The sequence below is a fragment of the Lentinula edodes genome, assembly GCF_021015755.1.
Source record: "Lentinula edodes strain Le(Bin) 0899 ss11 chromosome Unknown C8R40scaffold_27, whole genome shotgun sequence".
Taxonomy (NCBI): domain Eukaryota; kingdom Fungi; phylum Basidiomycota; class Agaricomycetes; order Agaricales; family Omphalotaceae; genus Lentinula; species Lentinula edodes.
In genome coordinates this window covers 384,099-401,214 of record NW_025764333.1, presented here as the reverse complement: position 1 = coordinate 401,214, position 17,116 = coordinate 384,099, and the positions used below count along the sequence as shown (strand labels likewise).

The window sequence follows — 17,116 nt, the reverse complement described above, 5'->3', positions numbered from 1 at the left end:
GACTACAGCGAGTCTGGACATAGCGTAGCATCGAATGGTACTCTACGTATACGAGAAGAAGACAGAACGACCGAGATTTTGGACCAGGCGGATGGCGAATTACCCACCCTTAACAACAACCATCACTACCAACCTTCTCCTTTGACTTCCACCACATCTCTGCATCCGCCGCTTTCCCCTACTTCAACGCACGGTAGAAACCGCTCAGGCTCTATGCCTCCTGCTTTTCCATATCATCCGTCCGCCTTACCTCCATCTCTCCAGCAGAACTCGAATCAAGCGCCTTTACCGCTGGTTACCGCAGTTCCATCCTTCCCTTCTACTCCGCGGGCGCTTGCCTCATTTATCCAAACTGCCTCTTCAGGAACCCTGCCGAAATATTATCCCTCCTCTTCTCTGAGAATTTTCGCAATGAGCAAACAGTGGAAAAGCAGACATCTCGTTCTGACGAGTCCCACGAATGTGCCCTCGGGGTCGAATTCCCTGCCGCTTACGTTTGTATCTGGAAGCAGCACGTCCCATGTTCATGTGTCATATTTACATCTCTTCAAGAGTGCATCCCCAGATGAACGTGAAATGGAGAGGCTCGAAATTACTGAAGACTCGGTAGTGTTTATATCTGAAGAAGAGATAGGCGGAAAGAAGGGCGTGGTACAGGTCGCTGGTGTTGATGTTGGGTTCGTTTCGGATGGCAAAAAAGCAGGTTCCAGCAAGAAAGACAGTGCCAAGACCAAGGACAAGGAACAGGTGAAAGGCAGAGAGCAAGCGATGTGGTTGTTTCATATCGCCGACCCCTTGGAGAAGCAAAGGTGGATCGAAAGCATAAAAAACAAGGTTTTTGGGCAACGGTGTGTTCTCTCTTCGTTAGTTTAGAGTCACTCATATTGAGTTGTTTTCTAGGACCATCCGTGCAGGCCTTGGCTCTTCCCTTCCTTTCTCAAGCCTAAACGAACCGCGCGGCGATATGGACGTGATGATGTCGATGCGTGCTCAGGCCGTCATCAGCCCTACGACAAATACAACATCTCCTACACGAAGCACTTTCAGCAGCCAGGATTCAACTGGAAATGGATACCCGATATCTCCTGCGTCTCCAACAACACCTACTGTTGGGTCTCATTCCGTCTCTGGACACGACGCTGCTTCCGTCTCCTCTACGAGATCGAGTAAAAGAGCTCGTCCTTCAAGCTCTCATGGTAAAAGTCCTTCGGTAGCCGGTATTGGGAGCGGAGCTGTTCTGTCGTTAAAAGGATTATTCGGTAGCAAAACCGCTGTGGGGCATACTTCTGGACGTCAGCGATCAAGCTCTAGAGCTAGTGGTGTAGACGAATGGGATGATCCTCCGAATCCCCGTGGAGCTAGGGTTGAGCGTACGGAATCTGTCGTCAGTGTTGGAAGCTCAAAGTCATCCGTCATACCGAAAGGAAACAACCTGATAAGCATCTTACGAGCAACTTCACCTCCGAACGAAGGCAGCACCGTTGGATTTATTTCCAGTGGGTCAGGAATGGGCGTTCATGCCCCTGCAGTAGACTTTTCTGCTCTGGGTATCCACTCTTCCCCGGCACAGACTCCTCAGAGTCAACTTGATCGCAAAATTCTTCAAAGACCACTTGCACACGATGATCACGATGGAAGCATGACAGCACGTCCGTTATTGTTCGGTAACGATACAGCAGCCCCGTTTGATACTGCAGCGGGCGGTACCAGAGAAGATAGAAGAACACCTCGAACACTATCTGTTGGTGAAACCTTTTCCTTACAGCCCCCTCCACGGAAAAGATGGACCTCAACATCAGATGTTCATACGCCGCCAGTGCTAAACACTCCTTCATCACACCAGTTACAACTCCAGGAGTCGCCCTTCATCAAAGATCGTCGGAACCTGGATGACTTTGACGTTCTTGGTGGTGCTCCTAGTATAAGCCGCTTGAACACGAGCGGGAGCGGGAGCCTGACGCCGGAGCCCCCAACAAACAGTAGTCCGGCAACAAAGCGCACCAGCGGACAAAGTGCATTCTCCTTCTCGTTTGGGACACCTCCTGGGTCTGGGAACCTTGATGTTGAATATCGACCGAGGTCATTGTCTTCGCGTTCGGCGAGATCGGCAAGGTCTGGACAATCTGTCCGATCTGGGGATACAGCAGAAGAAGAATTAGAAGAATTGGATGTGCCGGTGAGCGGATTTGACGGACATTCTTCTTCCAGTAGGACGAGGAGAGCTAGTGGTGGAAGTGGGTTTGGGAGTTCTCCTGATGTCGACAAGCGGTCCAGCATGAGCAGCGGCAAACGCAATTCCGTCGGTGTTTCCCAGGGAAAACGATGGTCCCGCCAGTTGCCTAAACGATTGACGCCTCCAAGCGGACCCCCTCCAGCTGCGCCCAGCACTCCACCAAGTTCTCCTGCTCATAGTGTCATTAAGGGTACGAATCAGAGTCCAGTGAAGTCGCTTCCAAAGATACTGCCGACTCATCCATACAGTGGTGCTGCCACAGAACAACGTGCATCAATGATGACCACACGTTCAACTCGGTCTACGTCAAGTCGACCATCCTCCTCTCACTCCAGTGTTGTCTCCAACCTTCCTTCCTTCTCAAAACGAGCTTCTGCTTCGTCGGCGATGTCCGTTTTGAGCACGACATCCTTACAGGCATCTGGGACTACAACTCCTGTATCCTCTGGCACTCATGCAGTAGGTAATGGAATCACCGGTCACACCAGACCTACATCTTCGCATCGATCTTCCCTGGCTCCCCCTCCTCGTCCAGCTCCTACCTTTGCCCTTCCTCCAGCACCTGGTGAAGCATCAGTACCTCCAATGTTGACTCCACCAATGTCTGCACCTGTGTCCTCCACAAACAATAAGTCTTCCTTCCGAGACTCTATCACTTCTCGTGCATTCAGACTTTCATTGATGGCTCCAAAGCCTCCTCCGTCAGGTGTATTACCTCCCAGACCGGATGAGCTTGAGCACCCCAAAAGTCCTACCAGCTCTATCGCCTCGAGGAATACGCACAGACGGTCTCAAAGTGGAAACAACTCACCACTTAGCGGTGGCCCAGGTAGTTTATACTCAATACCAGGATCTCCAGTTCCTCCATCAGCAATGGATGCCGTTCATGTTACTCGTGGACCGCTCCCGCCTACACCTGTCTCTGGTGTCCCGGCCTCAACGCCCTCTCGTGGAGTGTCCATCAAGCAACGTCTACGTATTCTGAGTGCGCCTTCCCCATCATCTGCACCCCCTGCCTCACCGCGGTCTTCTACACGACCGACAACGATAATGGCTCCTCTTACCGGAGCGTCTCCTCCCGGTACACCCACTTTTGCGCACGGCTTGACGCATTACTTCGAAAATTCGGGTAGCTTCCATGCTGTTGCCACTCCGACGACCCCATCCCTACCTGCCCCGAAAATTCACCACGTCGAAGACGAACCTGATGTAGAACCCGAGCTCACCTCCCTATCCCCTCCTCCTCGTCGAGGTTCAAAACGTATATCACTTCCAGAAGTTGAAGCTCCTCCTGCTATCCCAGAGGATGAACCAAGCCCCCTTCAACGCATGCCTATCGAAGATAATCGCCCTAATGATACTAACAAACCATTTTCGCTCTCTCGTCCCGCTTCAGTCATCTCATTTGGGGTAGTCAATGTGTAGATCATTCTCCCCTTTCACATGCATTCCTTTTTTCGTTGTATCCATATTTGCTGCATACGGTGAGCTTATAGAATTGCGAATGTCAGATATACCTTGCTTTTACCTTTTTTTGTCTTCCTTGATTTCGGAGATCAAATACCCTTGTACATAGGCTCGCAGTGGAATTCTTGTCGTCGCATTTGAGTTTACACGTATCCTTATAAATTTAGTAACTTAAACATTCTGTAAATTACACTCTAGCATATATGCGTGGTTTTGTCCATATTGCATTGCAATCCCAGATTAAGAATTCATAATGCTTGTCGCAGCGAAGTCAAAAACTCCGAACAGTATGTCTTAAGGTGATTTCGGGATTTGAACAGGAGTATATGTTTAATGGAATAATTGGTACATACATAGTTCTAATCTTTAGGCATGAGCTCGATTCAACTCGATCTGAATCCTTTCGAATCACCTTGCTTGCTAGGTCCTTTGCCACAAGGTTCCGGGCTGTTCCGGGTCTCCGGTGCTCAATTAACATCCGTTTCGCCTGGCGCCTGTTCCTCCCAGGTTCCTCCTAACTTTCGACTATGTGCTGTATTGTATAACAAAACATGCTGGTCCTTGCCAATTGTCCTTACATTTTTCTAATTGGCACCCGCTGTTGTTGCGTCGCTTACTCTATGAAGTTTGCGTTCTTACTCTGCGTTGCTGTCATCGTTCTTCTTATTAGATCGCCTGTTCACTGCTGTCTCCGAGTCTCGTCTCATGGTCCTGATTGTGGCCTCTGAATCCCACTTCGTGTGTCCTGTTCATCTCTGCCAGGCACACCTTTCTTTCTACACTAATTTGGGCAAGTTCAAGCAGTCTCGAGTACCACACTGACGATATACACGATGTTCGTAGTCCGGGCAAATGCTGTAAACTGAAGTTCAATGGTATCGAGTTAGACCCATGTGAGACACTGTCACCTCACCGCCCAAATATGGTCGAACTATGCTTCCCGCCTTTTTTCATTACAGTATTCTATGCACCTGAAGTCCTACGATGGAATCTGAGCCTAAAAAAAACTTTACACATTACGCCTATCATGAGGTGATACAACATACCTACCACTTTACGAGCCATGGCACTTGAGTAATCATGAGAAGGCAAGTACATATCTATTTTGCTATTACTTGCTCCTTTGGAACATGAGCTAACTGGTCTGCACTTGTTCGCGTTATTCGCTCTCGGCAGAGGATATATGGTCCTTGTCAAATGTGACTGGTATCAGAAAAGGGCATGTCTTTCACGGAGCTCGTACTGTACATTTCAGACTAGCCCACCTCAGAAGGCGAAATTTGATAGTCTTTAAGTATGCTCTTTTATCATGTTCCATTGATTTTCACTTGAAAACATGTCATTCATGTATTCTTTCCTAATAGCCTAATCCATGTATCTAAAGTATATTGCATCACTAAGATATTGTGTGGCCTCGAGGATACTATTTGATGTGTATTCTTCGTGTGCCCCAAGGTATCCATGCAATGTCTGCCTCACAACTTCCATCCCGACCTTGTCCCTGTACCAATCGAATAGCGAATTCCACACAAGTGCTGGAAGCTGCAATTCGGACTCCCTATCATAATTTGACTGGCGGTAGATATCCAGTATCCAAGGCAAGACGTCGTCGCGTTGGAGCATGATAGTTTTACCATCATAGCTGATAGGGACTTCAATAACACCAGCTGATAACAACGTCAACGCAACTGTTATGTCGGGAATGGGGATTTTGGGATCTAGTTTCATCTGGTAGAAGTTGAGACGGCAGTTAGAATAAAGAATACAAGCTCGAACTTGACCCTCTAGATAATCCAGCTGATCATTATCTTGGACGTCCACTACTTGAAATAGGTCTATACATTCAACAATCAAATCAACCATTGACCTGTATCCGTAGAGAATGCGTAATGCATCGAATGTGTATAGGTTATCGTTATCCGATGTTTCTTGAGTGAAGGCCCCAAGTGAATGTCGGATGATCACTTTCGCAGATGGACTAGTGGTTGATTCCCCGAGCCAACGAAGGGATTTCAGCTTCATAGGTTCATTCCTTGTCGGATCGTCAGTACAAGCTACTGAGCGCTCAACTTCCTTTAGAACCACAATAGGTTTCTTTCTTTTCGGCGCTCGTTCACGAGGAAATCGGTCTTTCCGAAAACGGAACAAGTAATCACGAAGGGGATAGAAGATCCAGCGATTGACCCCCAAGATGAGCTGGTAGACGTAATAAAGTATGTCGGTGAAGGTTGTCCGATATGAGCATTGGACAATGAACAGGGGGATGCAGCTGGCAGCCATGTAAAGGATGATGACTATAGCTGTGATTACCCCGACAATGTATGCCATCACGGTATTGAGGGGTACAAGGAAAATTACCAGGCCTACGAGAAACAACACAAGAGAGATGTGAAGTAAAACCGGGAGAACACCAATGATAGCCTGTACATGCCACTTTTTGAGTCCGTCGAATCGGAATTGACGGATAAAAACACGCTCGAGGGGCGTACCAGTGATGATCGACATATACTGTCGCAGCCATTGTTTTGCAAGGACAGCAAACAAAGCGACAGACAGTGAAAGAGTAAGACTGATGAACCACAGTCCATTCAACCATATATCAGTAGTTGCAGGAGCAAAAGCAGTACTGGTAAGAGGAATCCCCGCAAGAGTAGTCTCGTTTCCGTTAGCGCGAAGCAACGCTGTGACCTCCTGAAGGTATGAGGATGAAAGTTGGGTATAATCTTGGGAAAGTGCTTGAGAAGTCTGAGCGACAAAAGTTGTGAGGACTGCTGAAAAGAGACCGGCCTGGTACAGATTGGTGAATGAAATTAGACAAGATTAGATGCGAAGATACGTACAAAGACCAATAGGATATCGAGACTATCACCAAGCTCACCAACCATATCATTGTCGAAGTCGCTGGCCTCATCTAAGTAAACCCACCAAACACGAGCCTCTTCATCTAGCTCATGATATCGTGGATCTTTGGGATATTTTACCCGATAATCATAGTTGGCTAATCCACAATTAGTATGGATTATGTAGTAAATTCCAGTAAAAACTGTACAAACCTGCCGTTGGATGTGTTTGAACCTTTCTCTCTTTCTCCTGCTTCAGGCCAAACCACCGATGCTTGAGGGGTGAATTGCTATTTGTGGGTGAGTTTGCAGTGAATTGGGCATTTGGTGAAGGTCGTTCCCCAGGGAGTTCAACAGGAGGATTCGGTGAAATGAGTTGAGCTGTATAATGCTCAGACGAGCTAGGACAAGTAGGCTCCTGGGGTTTTTCGCTTGAATTGAATATTGCTGTAGTATCTATACCAGGCAGATCATCGCCTTGACGAAAGCAGAAAAACCTCGTTATTCGTTCTCTTCTGTGCTCAAAGCGTTACAGTGGTTAATAGTCACCTGTACCAGAGTGAGGGGAAGGAGCGCCATCTTCATCTGCAACTCGGGGTCCTGCAGGAATTGACAACTCCCGAGAATGCATCATATCGCGTATGTCGCGCATAATTTCGAGCATTTCTTGAATTGCAGAATCTGGGTTTCCAGGCATCGTTCATGAGGATGAAAAAATATAGTGGGCGGGCAGAGGAAAAGAAAGGTGTGATGAAGACAAGAGTGAAGGCTCGGCGAAGCGCGCGATTACCCAAGGAGATAGATGAATATCAATCAGGCGAACTCAACTCTTATGTAGGAAAGGAAAGGAAACTGACGCGGTCCCACTGCGTTTTGAGGGCCTGTTGGGAACACCAGCGCAAAAAAACTCGTGCAGTTGAGGGAAAGACATGCACAAGTAACTGGTCAGTGAAGGTTTAAAGCGTCTAGAGTCGTGTTGAAAAAGTATGAACGGAACCCAGCTGCAGCGGAACCCGTTGCTTGAGGGGACGTGTTATGTTCACGTCAAGTACCAGTTGATCATGAGGTGGACTGGTCTCAGAAGCTGACTTAATATTTAAGTTTTCGTTATGTTTTGAACAAAGATGGGCATAACTTTTGAAGAACTTTCATCAAATTTACGCGTATACATACATACATAGCTATCTATATGGTTCTAATGATCTTGCTGCCGTGATTGTGACCACTTCAAAATAGATCCATGTACCAGTCTTTGCACTATCACTGCACTTTGACTCCGTTCTGTTAGCCATGACCGGCAGTTTAAAAGGATTTCTGAGCTTTTACTCAGCAATTTCCAGGGGACAATGCTGGCTAATGAAGAAGGTTGACTTTCAAAGGTTAGACATGTACCCACATCTTGTTAAAGCCACCATAGCCCGTATGTCAGGTATATAGATTGAAATTGGTATCACATTTTTTAGCATTAAAACAGAATGCAAGCGAGGTGAAAGGGGTTTGCTATTACAATAACTAATCGATACAGCGTTGTAGTGGTAATACAGATTGAATACGGGATCTACTGAGAAGGGAGTGAATTCGGGATCATGAATGCATGGATAGTGTCGAGAGAAAAATTCGTGGAGGTCGTCAATGGGGCTAGGGAGATTCAAATATCAACGGCAACGTCGGCTTGCCATGCATCCTCGAAAACGTTCGAGATAGAGACCAGTACAAGCTTGTCAAACGAGATGCCCATCGGACCGATGTGCCATTCCATTGCAGGTGTCGAGGAATACTGGAGTTTCTAAAAGTAATTCACCTTTTAACACTGGGTACGAGGATCACTCGTAAAGGCTGGCTCACCTCGAAGTATCGATGGAAATTCTGAGCAACAATCGCGGCGATTTCTGCGCGAGTGATTGGACCACTGGAGGTGTTGAGTTCAATGGATCGTATCCACTCGTAATTCTCGTAGCCAGGCCACTGTAAAAACAAATTCAATCAATGAGGACTGGTACTAAGAAAGAGATACATACACGAATGTGAAGCGTGATGCGCTTCAAGCCTGTATGAGCAAGGACCCGATCGTCCCCGCCCTCCATCATTTGGCTGAGGGCAAATGCACCACGAGCATAAAGCTCCATCATTCTCATACCCTGTCTTGAGTAACCCTTGAAGTCAACCGATACAGGAGCATGAATGGGAGCTAGACGACCGGTCTGATTTCTCCACTTGCCAGTCGGCTGGTAGATGGACTGAGGAACACGTCGTCGATTCGGAATGAGGAACGAAGACTGAGCAGGAGATCCGCGCACTGCTCCGCCTAGGGAGGAATATTGAGATGTGTTCTGGGAGCTGACAGTAGGGTGAATCGGGTTGTAGTAGTGCGACATCGCGGAAAGAGACGGATGGACGAGTTAGAATGTAGAACGAGATATGAGAACTGTCAAGACGAGTCGGATTGATGAGGAACATACCGAGCAGTGTGCAAGCTTTTATACGACTACCTAGCACGCTTTGATACCGTATCCTTTGAAGGATCGGCCAAAAGAGGCGAATGGACCGTCAAAGCGAATGTCCAAGCTAAAGGGCGCCTCCGAATTGCCAAAGCCATTGTCCAAAAGATTCGTTTTTGCGCTTCAGTATGCCCTTGTAGCTCACTTGAAAGAGTGTAGGTAGGACGAACACAAGGGGTGCCAGAAAGAGATAAGGCAGAAATCATCGACGATGAGGCGGCAAGGTGATAATAAGGAGAGTACACCCTTGAAGGAAATCACAGAAGGAAATCACATCACATCACATTGGCCGATCAAAGGTGGACAGGCGCCTAATCATTTTTTCGGTCATATGCAGGACAAAGAAGGATAAAGACATACGCAATTGGAAAGAAACCTTTGGACTACGCTCAGGTCTTGGCCGTTGACCAACAAGGGCATGAACTATTTGCGAATATCTTCGACACGAGAAGCCACTGAATTTCTAGAGTAAAGTCGTTTGCCGATGCGTGCACTATCATCTCACATTGTTGAACGATATAGTGGATATATGGTAGAACACATCCGAACTGGAGTAGGCTTACATGCGACAGTGGTCAAACGTTGAAATCTACGAAAGCAAACATAAATGAGTTGTAATCAATGCAAATAAGACTCATCCTAAAAATTTTATGTGTTCAGACGCCCAGTCTATACAGTCATTTGAGTGATTCAGCTCTCGCTGTGTATTATGAGGATCTATGTACAAATATATATGGGTATAAGTGTGCGTCCAGGCTAATGAGTAGTTGTGTGAGTGCCTGAAGCATACTCCGTCCTCCACCACTGAAGACGATCAAGTTAGTAATTAGGCGCATGAATAATTATAGCAAGCACATACGTCGACCATTCTTTGAACACCGTCGGCAAGGCCGACCTGAGGCTCATATCCCAGTACTCTTCTCGTCTTTTCAATATTGTGGAAACGATTTACACAACTGTAGGTGACCTTGAACTTTGTCAAAGCGGGCTCTTTCCCGATCACCCATCCCCAGCACTCTGCTCCAAAAGCCAGGGCTAATCCGAGGGAAGCAGAGAGCACGGTATATCCACGCTTTTGACGATGTCCAGGGAACATAGTATCAAGGTGATTCCACACTAGCCTGGGCATGTCCCAGAAATAACATGGCTCGCCATTGGTGATGTAAAACACTTGGCCAGCGACTTGCAAAGGTGTGGAGTCAGGGTTGTCGAATTTTGCCCGGAAAAGATTCGGTTCTGAGAGTGGATCAAACCGAGTTCGCACAACGGGCCGTCCTTCAGGTTTTTCTCGCTTTTCCTCGAAAGCAGCTACAAGTTTCTCAGCATCTGGTGGTGGAGTTACATAGGGACCTAAAGGACGAGCTTCTGATGTAGGTATACTGCGTCGACCGACAGTGAGATCCAAGGGAGGAAGAGGGCGAGTGGTGATTTCCAACTCCGCTTCCGTGAGTGGAGGTGCTTCGAGAGGAATATTTTCGAGTGTGGAGAAGGGAGGTGCAGGCGGAGGAACGTCCAACTTGTCAGCTGCGAGTAGGTGGGCGTGTGCGACATTTTCAACGTAAGTCCAATCGAAGAGATTGGTGTTGTCTCCGATCTGGAAATGAGTTTTTCCATCTTCGTACACCTTGTATAATCCTGCCATTACTTGTCGGTCGCCGGGCCTGCAAAAGAATTGAATGAACACAGAGCGTACAAAGCAAATAATACATACCCAAAAATACCAGCAGGTCTTAAGGCGACAGTCAAAAGTCCATCCTTCCCATTCGCAGCAATCACTGCTTCCTCTGCTTTTTGTTTTGACTCATTGTAGGCATCCATCGGCCGTTCTGGAGGAGCCAGTCTTTCGTCTATGTTGGTCAAGGAGTTTCCATTGAAGACGACACCAGCTGAGCTCGTAAAAACGAGCTTCCGTACATTGTTCTGGACTGCAGCGGCAATGACAGCTTTTGTTCCATCAACATTGACTTTCCAGTACAACGCGGGGTCGCTGAGTCCGGCAGGAGGAGAAGCGGTGTGTATAATACAGGTCGTTCCACTCTAGATTTTCACGTTGAAAACTAGTTAAAGCCAATGTAGTGAGACGCACCCTTCTGAGCGCAGTAGAAACTTGTTCCTTGTCACTGATATCTCCTGAGTAGAATGGCACGTCGTGGTACCGCTGTACAATGTCGAATACGGAAACGTTGTCTCCACGACGGAGAAGTTGCTCAACGATGTGCCTTCCTACAAAGCCACTGCCTCCAATAACAAGATAAACATCATTCGTGGAAGCCATTGTCGGGAGTTGAGCAAGAGCGAAAGTAAAAACTTAGATTGAGAATTTCAATGATACGATATTATTTCCTTCTTTAGCGCCCGCATGAAGTAATCGATGGCGCACACGGGAGCACGTGTGCATTGCCTTTCTCCTTCAACAATCGCGGTCTGCCGACTCGGTCGCGTTCCTTTCCTTATTTCGCCATGAGTTCGCGTGCAACATATACCGATGAGGAGAAGAAACAGCTTCTGATTAATCTTGATATTGAAGGTCCGAAAACATCCTTTCAAGTATACTTCTATGATTGATTTCAAGCAGTACAACATCGGACTCGTCAGTTTCGCTCATGGCTCGAAGATCAACTCGAAGGCTTCAAGATTCATCAGGAGAACACCATCTCGCGCATACCCAAACCCGTCAGGACCATAACGATGAAGGAATTCGGCGAAAAGTACCACGGCAATCCTGTCATTGCGGTCACAGGATCTCAGAAGGAAAAGCTGGCGGCACAAGTAGGCGATGGACTTGGAGAAATTGATAAAACTGAGAGGAAGCGGAAATGGATGGCGATACAAGAGACAAGAGACGGCGATGACGCCGAGTCATCAAGGAATTCCAAGAGTGGTTCGTGAGGTACTTTCCCCTCTTTTCGTTATAGGCTGACCATTTTATTGTAGCTCGTCTTACGTCGTATATATCGCCAAAGAAGAAAGGGGGTACATCCACTGGGCCAGGTACCGCGCAACGCGCTAGACTTCTTGCAAGCGGAGAAAAGGCACCAGGCAGGGTATGCATGGCCTTTTCTCTCTGCCACTCTGTCAAGATCACTTAAACATAAACTGTAGCCCCGTGCTCCAATGGATAGAATACCCGGCTCGCCTAGTCCGCAGAAAGTCAAACCTCCTTTCACCACTTCGAATGCTCATATTCCGCGTGCTCCTTCATCTCCTTCGAAGTTACCTCTACCAGGTTCATCCCGAACGCGTGTCCCGTCGAGCTCGACGTTCAATCCTATTCTGCCTGCGAAAAACCCTTCTTATCCCCGAATTGTTCATCACACGCATACTTCTTCCGCCACTTATCGTCCTCCTAGAAAGGACGAGCAGATGCTTAGTCTGAACGGTTCGCCACTAGCGAATCCGTTTTGGACGGATGGTCTACTGCCACCAGATAGCAGGTCTAGCGGGGACATGGGTGAACCACGCACACTGAAACGCACGCAGAGTAATATATCCATCCGGAGAGATCCTTCATTCGTCTCCGGTCTCCCTCCTCGAGCAGACTCCCAGAGCAGTTTCTATCCTGGCACATCATCTAAACCACATTCACGGAACAACTCTGATGCTACCTTGGCTGAGTCTACAACGGGGCCATATAGTGGTCTTCCAAAAACCTCTTTCGAGACACCGTACGCTCCGACAAAAAAGTATATGGTAACAATCTCAACAAAGGATGGTCATATTCTCGAATTCGATCCCTTACAAACGTCGCCGAAAGCATTGGATGCTCTCGAGGGAATAACAGACAGCGCAAAGAAGCAGGCAAGGGAAGAGATGGGCCGTTTAGTTGAAGCGGCTGTAGACAAATGGAAGATACGCTGATTTCACCATTGCTCTCCGTTTTTCTCATATACCCTTCACTTCCCCATTCTTGCATCGGCCAACACTGCATTGTGACTATATCCCCTGCACGTTAACATGAGAGCCACACTACGTAGAGAGCCGCAACCATAACTAAGTGTATCAATTCTGCACGACATGAATGCGTGCCAGCCGACACTGGTGTCCTTTTCGATCGCGGACCTTCACGAACAAAGTCTTATCGGACTTCACGTAATGCGATAACCTGAGCTGACAGTCAGACAATATGACAGTGCGAGTGAAATATACAGACCTTTTAGCTTGCTGCTGGAGCTCGAACAAACGAGTAAGAGACATTGCCCCGATTGCAAAGCCCTCTCCCCGAGAAAGTGAGAATCCCCCAGTTGTTATGTACCCAATGATTGAACTGGGAGCAGGAACAATATCCGGAAGCTGGGAGAAATTCTGTGAGATTACAAAGAGAGAGCGATCATAATGCTCACGTTCACAAATTCAACTTCTGCGGGTATAGGGTCCACGCCCGCCCTTGTCAAACCTTTCCGCCATTCTTGTAGCTCTGGATCAGGAATCGAGTACACAAGAGAAAGATCGCTCGGGGACCCTTTCGAACAAATCGTTATACGGACCGACACCAAAGCGCTTTTCAGCAAGTTGTCAGGCTTGATAGTACTCTCAAGTGGCTCAAGTGAGCGTTTCGCTCGAAGGCGGTTCAGAGTGGCGAGAAGCGATTGACTTGGAACTAAATCCTCGCTCAAATCGGAAACGATGCTGGAAATCTCGACACCACGAAGAAGCCAAGGACCAACTGCAGGATCATCATCTACGAGGAAATCTTCTCGTTGTTGCTCCAGGGACTGTTCTGGTTCGCGCTGTGTTGTGATGAGGTCCTGCATATCTTCCACATCATCTACATTCTCCTCGTCGTCGTCATCATCATCTAAGGGCTCATCGGGCATCTCCTTCAACCCCAAGACGACTTCCCAATCGGGTATCCACGGACTGCGTGTGCCAAGCTTCCTATAATTTACCCTCTTAGCGGCCGGAGTCCTAGCCCACTTCGCCTTCTCTTTCTCTGCTCTGGCCGATATGTGGGTTTTGTATGCGCTAGTAGAGGGATAATCTGAAGGGAAATATGGAGTGCCTGCTTCAAATGCCTGTGTTTGGCGTTCGCGTTGCCCAGCGACCCGAGTCCCAGTATACGTGAGTTGCTGGAAAAACGCCATAGACCATCCTGCCGGAAATATGAAAGTCCATCCTTCGATGCTTTCGGTATCGTTGGAGGCTGAATGTTGATATGATGTTTGGATGAGCATGACCGGTATCCGATCATCCTGTCGCAGCGGATTCAAGGGTGTCCCAGGAATCAGGTTCTAAAGCAACAGAATAAGAATTGTACAAACCAAGATGCAAAAAGAAGAAGGGTATGACCTGAGCGCGTCTTGCGTTGATATCTTTTGTCTGGTATCGCGGATTTTTGAGTTGGTTTCGGATATTCTGTTCCCATACGTTACATGCAGCTAATGCAGCGGAGGGGAAGACTCCTATCGAAGACGACACGCTGTTTCCAACCGGTAACTGCACCTTGGCATTTTTTGGAGGAAATCTGGAAGAAACTATTGAATATGCTCTCTGTCTCCAATTCACAACGAACCTCAAGCGCGGGTCATTCACAAGAAACCCTATGATCATGCCTCTTGGCACTGACCCACACGACTGTATATTCCCCAATGAGGCCCAGAATTTTTTGAAGTCGTCACTCGCCTGCGCCATCACTGGAGAAAGCGAACCTCGAAGAACTTGATTTGACTTGGGCCCCATGATTTCAAAAATGCCGACCTCTCCTCGAATATCAATGAGCTCGACGTCGACAATGACGCCTTGACTGCCTGCAGCCTCTAGGGTTTGAGAAGTAGAAGTACGAAGAGCAGAGAACACTTCATCATACATTGAAGGGTGAAAATAGATCCAGAGAACTCGCATATTGTCGCCGGCTTCAGGTGGAACTTCTTTCTGCTTGTCTTTTCCTTTGCCTTTCTTAGACTTGGAGGCCTCCTCTAAGGGTTTACTTATAATTGAGGGCCTGGACTTCCACATCACAGTGATCGGACAGATCAGACCAAGAGGATAACGATTTGGTGCGTAGATGTGGGTTTTACACACTCGAGCTCCCGAAGTATATCTACGGATAGAAGTTTGAGAGACGCTATCAATAGGTCAAGACAATGATCACCTTTGAGCCCCAGGACTGACATCTTGAGCGTCACAGCACATTTCCAAAATGGCCTTTAAAGTTGCTTCAGGTCCTGTCATTTCAATGAGAGATAGGTACGACGCATCATGGAGGATGGAGCCATGTATTGAAGCACGATGTGAAGGACGAAATGCCTTTTCTGTGGGAGTAACTGCCTGGAGACAAATTTGTTAGATGGATTTTGTGATTGATGTAGTTCTTACCAGTCTGTATCCCCACATATTCTCCATTTTCATGCGCTTTGCATGCCAAATGTGGGTCTCTAACCACCTTTTGTCGTCTACAAGGAGGGTCAGCAGCGAAACGATGCGACTGAGAAGAAATTTCATACGTTGTCGATTCATGAATATCACTTCTTTGGGGAGCCGCCTTTCCTTTCCGAGTTTTGGCATAGCACGTCCGAGGACTTTTCGCCTCATAGGATCCATCTGCAAATCGGACTTGAATAAGAGGTAGCCGTTATGAGTACGCAGCGCACCTCTGAACGCGCTTTGTCGCGTAAACGGAGAGGTACTCGCCGGGGATTATGACTCGCTGCTCGACGACGTAGATGTCGGGGAAGAACTTGCCATGCTCGAGTTGTGGAGGCCGAACTATATGTACGGCTTCAGATTTGTGGCGATTTCATATAATGGACGAGAACATGCCTTGCTGTTTCAATAGCAGTTTTCATTGCATTTATTTCGAAAGAACGAGCCTGGTCGACAACGATTAGATGATATTCCCTAGTTAAAGAACCAGAACTCACCTCTGCAAATTTCTCAACATCGATAGCACCCGGGAGCCGCTTCAATTCTGAAGCACTACTTCAGTAATATTTTAGCAAGTTTCATGAACCGACTGACTGTCATTGACGGTAGGACCTAATCGCGAAGAACCTGCAACAGCATTCGAGGTGGTGATTGGTGATTGTACCACGATTGTCCGAGCATTTGCAAGCCTTTGTTTCTTCCTCTCTTTGAAATTGGTAGGTTGCGTTTTTTCCAAGGCGCGTTTCATGGTAATGAACTTGAAGGAGGGGTAGGGAGGTTTGACCACGTGCTGCTAAAACAGCCCTTCCCAATTACAATTTGCAATGCCCATGAACGTTTCCATTGCCACCAGCTCATTACGCTGCGCCTATTTCAACAATACTCGCAATGCACTTCAACGCTCCCAACGTCGTCTTCTGATGACCACCCGCTCTTTGAGGAATGAGACTCCCAGTGTTGGTGCTCCGGCTGTCCAAAAGAAACCCATCGGAGGTTTCCGAGGCGGGTGAGCTCAGTTACTACCGCTATCGCTGAATAAAAGCCTCAATTTGCATCAGGATCGTCGGGTTCCTCTTTGGCTTTTCTCTGGCTTCATCTTTTGCTGCTTATCAACTACTAGATGAATACAAGCAGGCTTCTGCTGCATTGCAAGCAAGCGTCGAGGAACTCAAACTCAGCACTGAACAGGTAACCACTCAGGTCCGACGTATACAAGCTGTGGAGAAGGACTTGAAGGCGTTATCCGATGCTTCTGCATCCAAGGAGGACATATCACGCGTTCGGGCAGAAATGAAGAAGCTTTACGATGGGCTGAACGTCGGTATGCCACTCAACTTTTACAGTTTGCACCTACTCATGATCAATATTGGCTTTGTTTCGTTTTATAGAATTCCTTGACCTTAAAGCACATGTTTGGGGTATTCGTAAGCACTCGAGCCGTTTATGTTCATTCTCAAACTCAACTTTTATAGAACAAGATGTACATGCTTTGACCAAGAAGAATGCTACATCTGTCCGCATATAAAGAGCATGAGTGGGTGTAGTGGATAATGAATTCATCGAGATATTGAGACTTCAGTGAACATAGTACCCTCCATTAGAGTGCATATTTAAGTGTCGAAAGGAAGATCATGACCATCCCCGACTCGTCCCAACGACAGTATTCCATAACACCGAAGCAACCAAAACCTAAGGACAAGAATTGGTTACACGATGCC

At 47.4% G+C, this 17,116-nt stretch overlaps 7 protein-coding genes across 7 annotated transcripts; 3 read left to right on the top strand and 4 right to left on the bottom strand.

The window, feature by feature from the left end:
• Positions 1-875: 875 nt before the first annotated feature.
• On the top strand, positions 876-3,941 carry C8R40DRAFT_399720 (uncharacterized protein). The gene has a single exon (XM_046234934.1). It carries the CDS (start codon positions 965-967, stop codon positions 3,656-3,658), a length of 2,694 nt encoding a protein of 897 aa, XP_046084320.1. The 5' UTR covers positions 876-964; the 3' UTR covers positions 3,659-3,941.
• Positions 3,942-4,999: 1,058 nt separating this feature from the next.
• On the bottom strand, positions 5,000-7,601 carry C8R40DRAFT_1114422 (uncharacterized protein). Its single transcript, XM_046228515.1, has 4 exons — positions 7,090-7,601; positions 6,754-7,017; positions 6,541-6,698; positions 5,000-6,487 (listed from the first exon to the last, which is right to left on the bottom strand). The coding sequence occupies exons 1-4, from the start codon at positions 7,235-7,237 to the stop codon at positions 5,066-5,068; spliced, it is 1,992 nt and encodes a 663-aa protein (XP_046084319.1). The 5' UTR covers positions 7,238-7,601; the 3' UTR covers positions 5,000-5,065.
• A 422-nt stretch (positions 7,602-8,023) lies between these two features.
• C8R40DRAFT_1198831 (uncharacterized protein) lies at positions 8,024-8,915 on the bottom strand (the record flags this gene model as incomplete). The annotated part of the gene is made up of 3 exons (XM_046233104.1): positions 8,024-8,326; positions 8,386-8,505; positions 8,559-8,915. The coding sequence occupies 3 exons, from the start codon at positions 8,913-8,915 to the stop codon at positions 8,189-8,191; spliced, it is 615 nt and encodes a 204-aa protein (XP_046084318.1). The 3' UTR covers positions 8,024-8,188.
• Positions 8,916-9,543: 628 nt separating this feature from the next.
• Positions 9,544-11,519, bottom strand: C8R40DRAFT_399621 (C-3 sterol dehydrogenase). Its single transcript, XM_046234933.1, has 4 exons — positions 11,125-11,519; positions 10,750-11,075; positions 9,898-10,699; positions 9,544-9,842 (listed from the first exon to the last, which is right to left on the bottom strand). The coding sequence occupies exons 1-4, from the start codon at positions 11,311-11,313 to the stop codon at positions 9,795-9,797; spliced, it is 1,365 nt and encodes a 454-aa protein (XP_046084317.1). The 5' UTR covers positions 11,314-11,519; the 3' UTR covers positions 9,544-9,794.
• C8R40DRAFT_1050792 (uncharacterized protein) lies at positions 11,499-12,896 on the top strand (the record flags this gene model as incomplete). Its single annotated transcript, XM_046224667.1, has 4 exons — positions 11,499-11,565; positions 11,611-11,919; positions 11,973-12,082; positions 12,141-12,896. The coding sequence occupies 4 exons, from the start codon at positions 11,499-11,501 to the stop codon at positions 12,894-12,896; spliced, it is 1,242 nt and encodes a 413-aa protein (XP_046084316.1).
• Positions 12,897-13,037: 141 nt separating this feature from the next.
• On the bottom strand, positions 13,038-16,146 carry C8R40DRAFT_1161804 (NUC188 domain-containing protein; the record flags this gene model as incomplete). Its single annotated transcript, XM_046230170.1, has 13 exons — positions 13,038-13,140; positions 13,189-13,340; positions 13,379-14,266; positions 14,325-14,499; positions 14,548-15,075; positions 15,127-15,302; positions 15,351-15,427; positions 15,479-15,575; positions 15,626-15,752; positions 15,791-15,794; positions 15,841-15,844; positions 15,896-15,942; positions 15,993-16,146. 13 exons carry the CDS (start codon positions 16,144-16,146, stop codon positions 13,038-13,040), a joined length of 2,532 nt encoding a protein of 843 aa, XP_046084315.1.
• Positions 16,147-16,318: 172 nt separating this feature from the next.
• C8R40DRAFT_1050714 (uncharacterized protein) lies at positions 16,319-16,923 on the top strand (the record flags this gene model as incomplete). The annotated part of the gene is made up of 4 exons (XM_046224656.1): positions 16,319-16,404; positions 16,457-16,719; positions 16,787-16,822; positions 16,871-16,923. The coding sequence occupies 4 exons, from the start codon at positions 16,319-16,321 to the stop codon at positions 16,921-16,923; spliced, it is 438 nt and encodes a 145-aa protein (XP_046084314.1).
• Between the last annotated feature and the right edge of the window lie 193 nt (positions 16,924-17,116).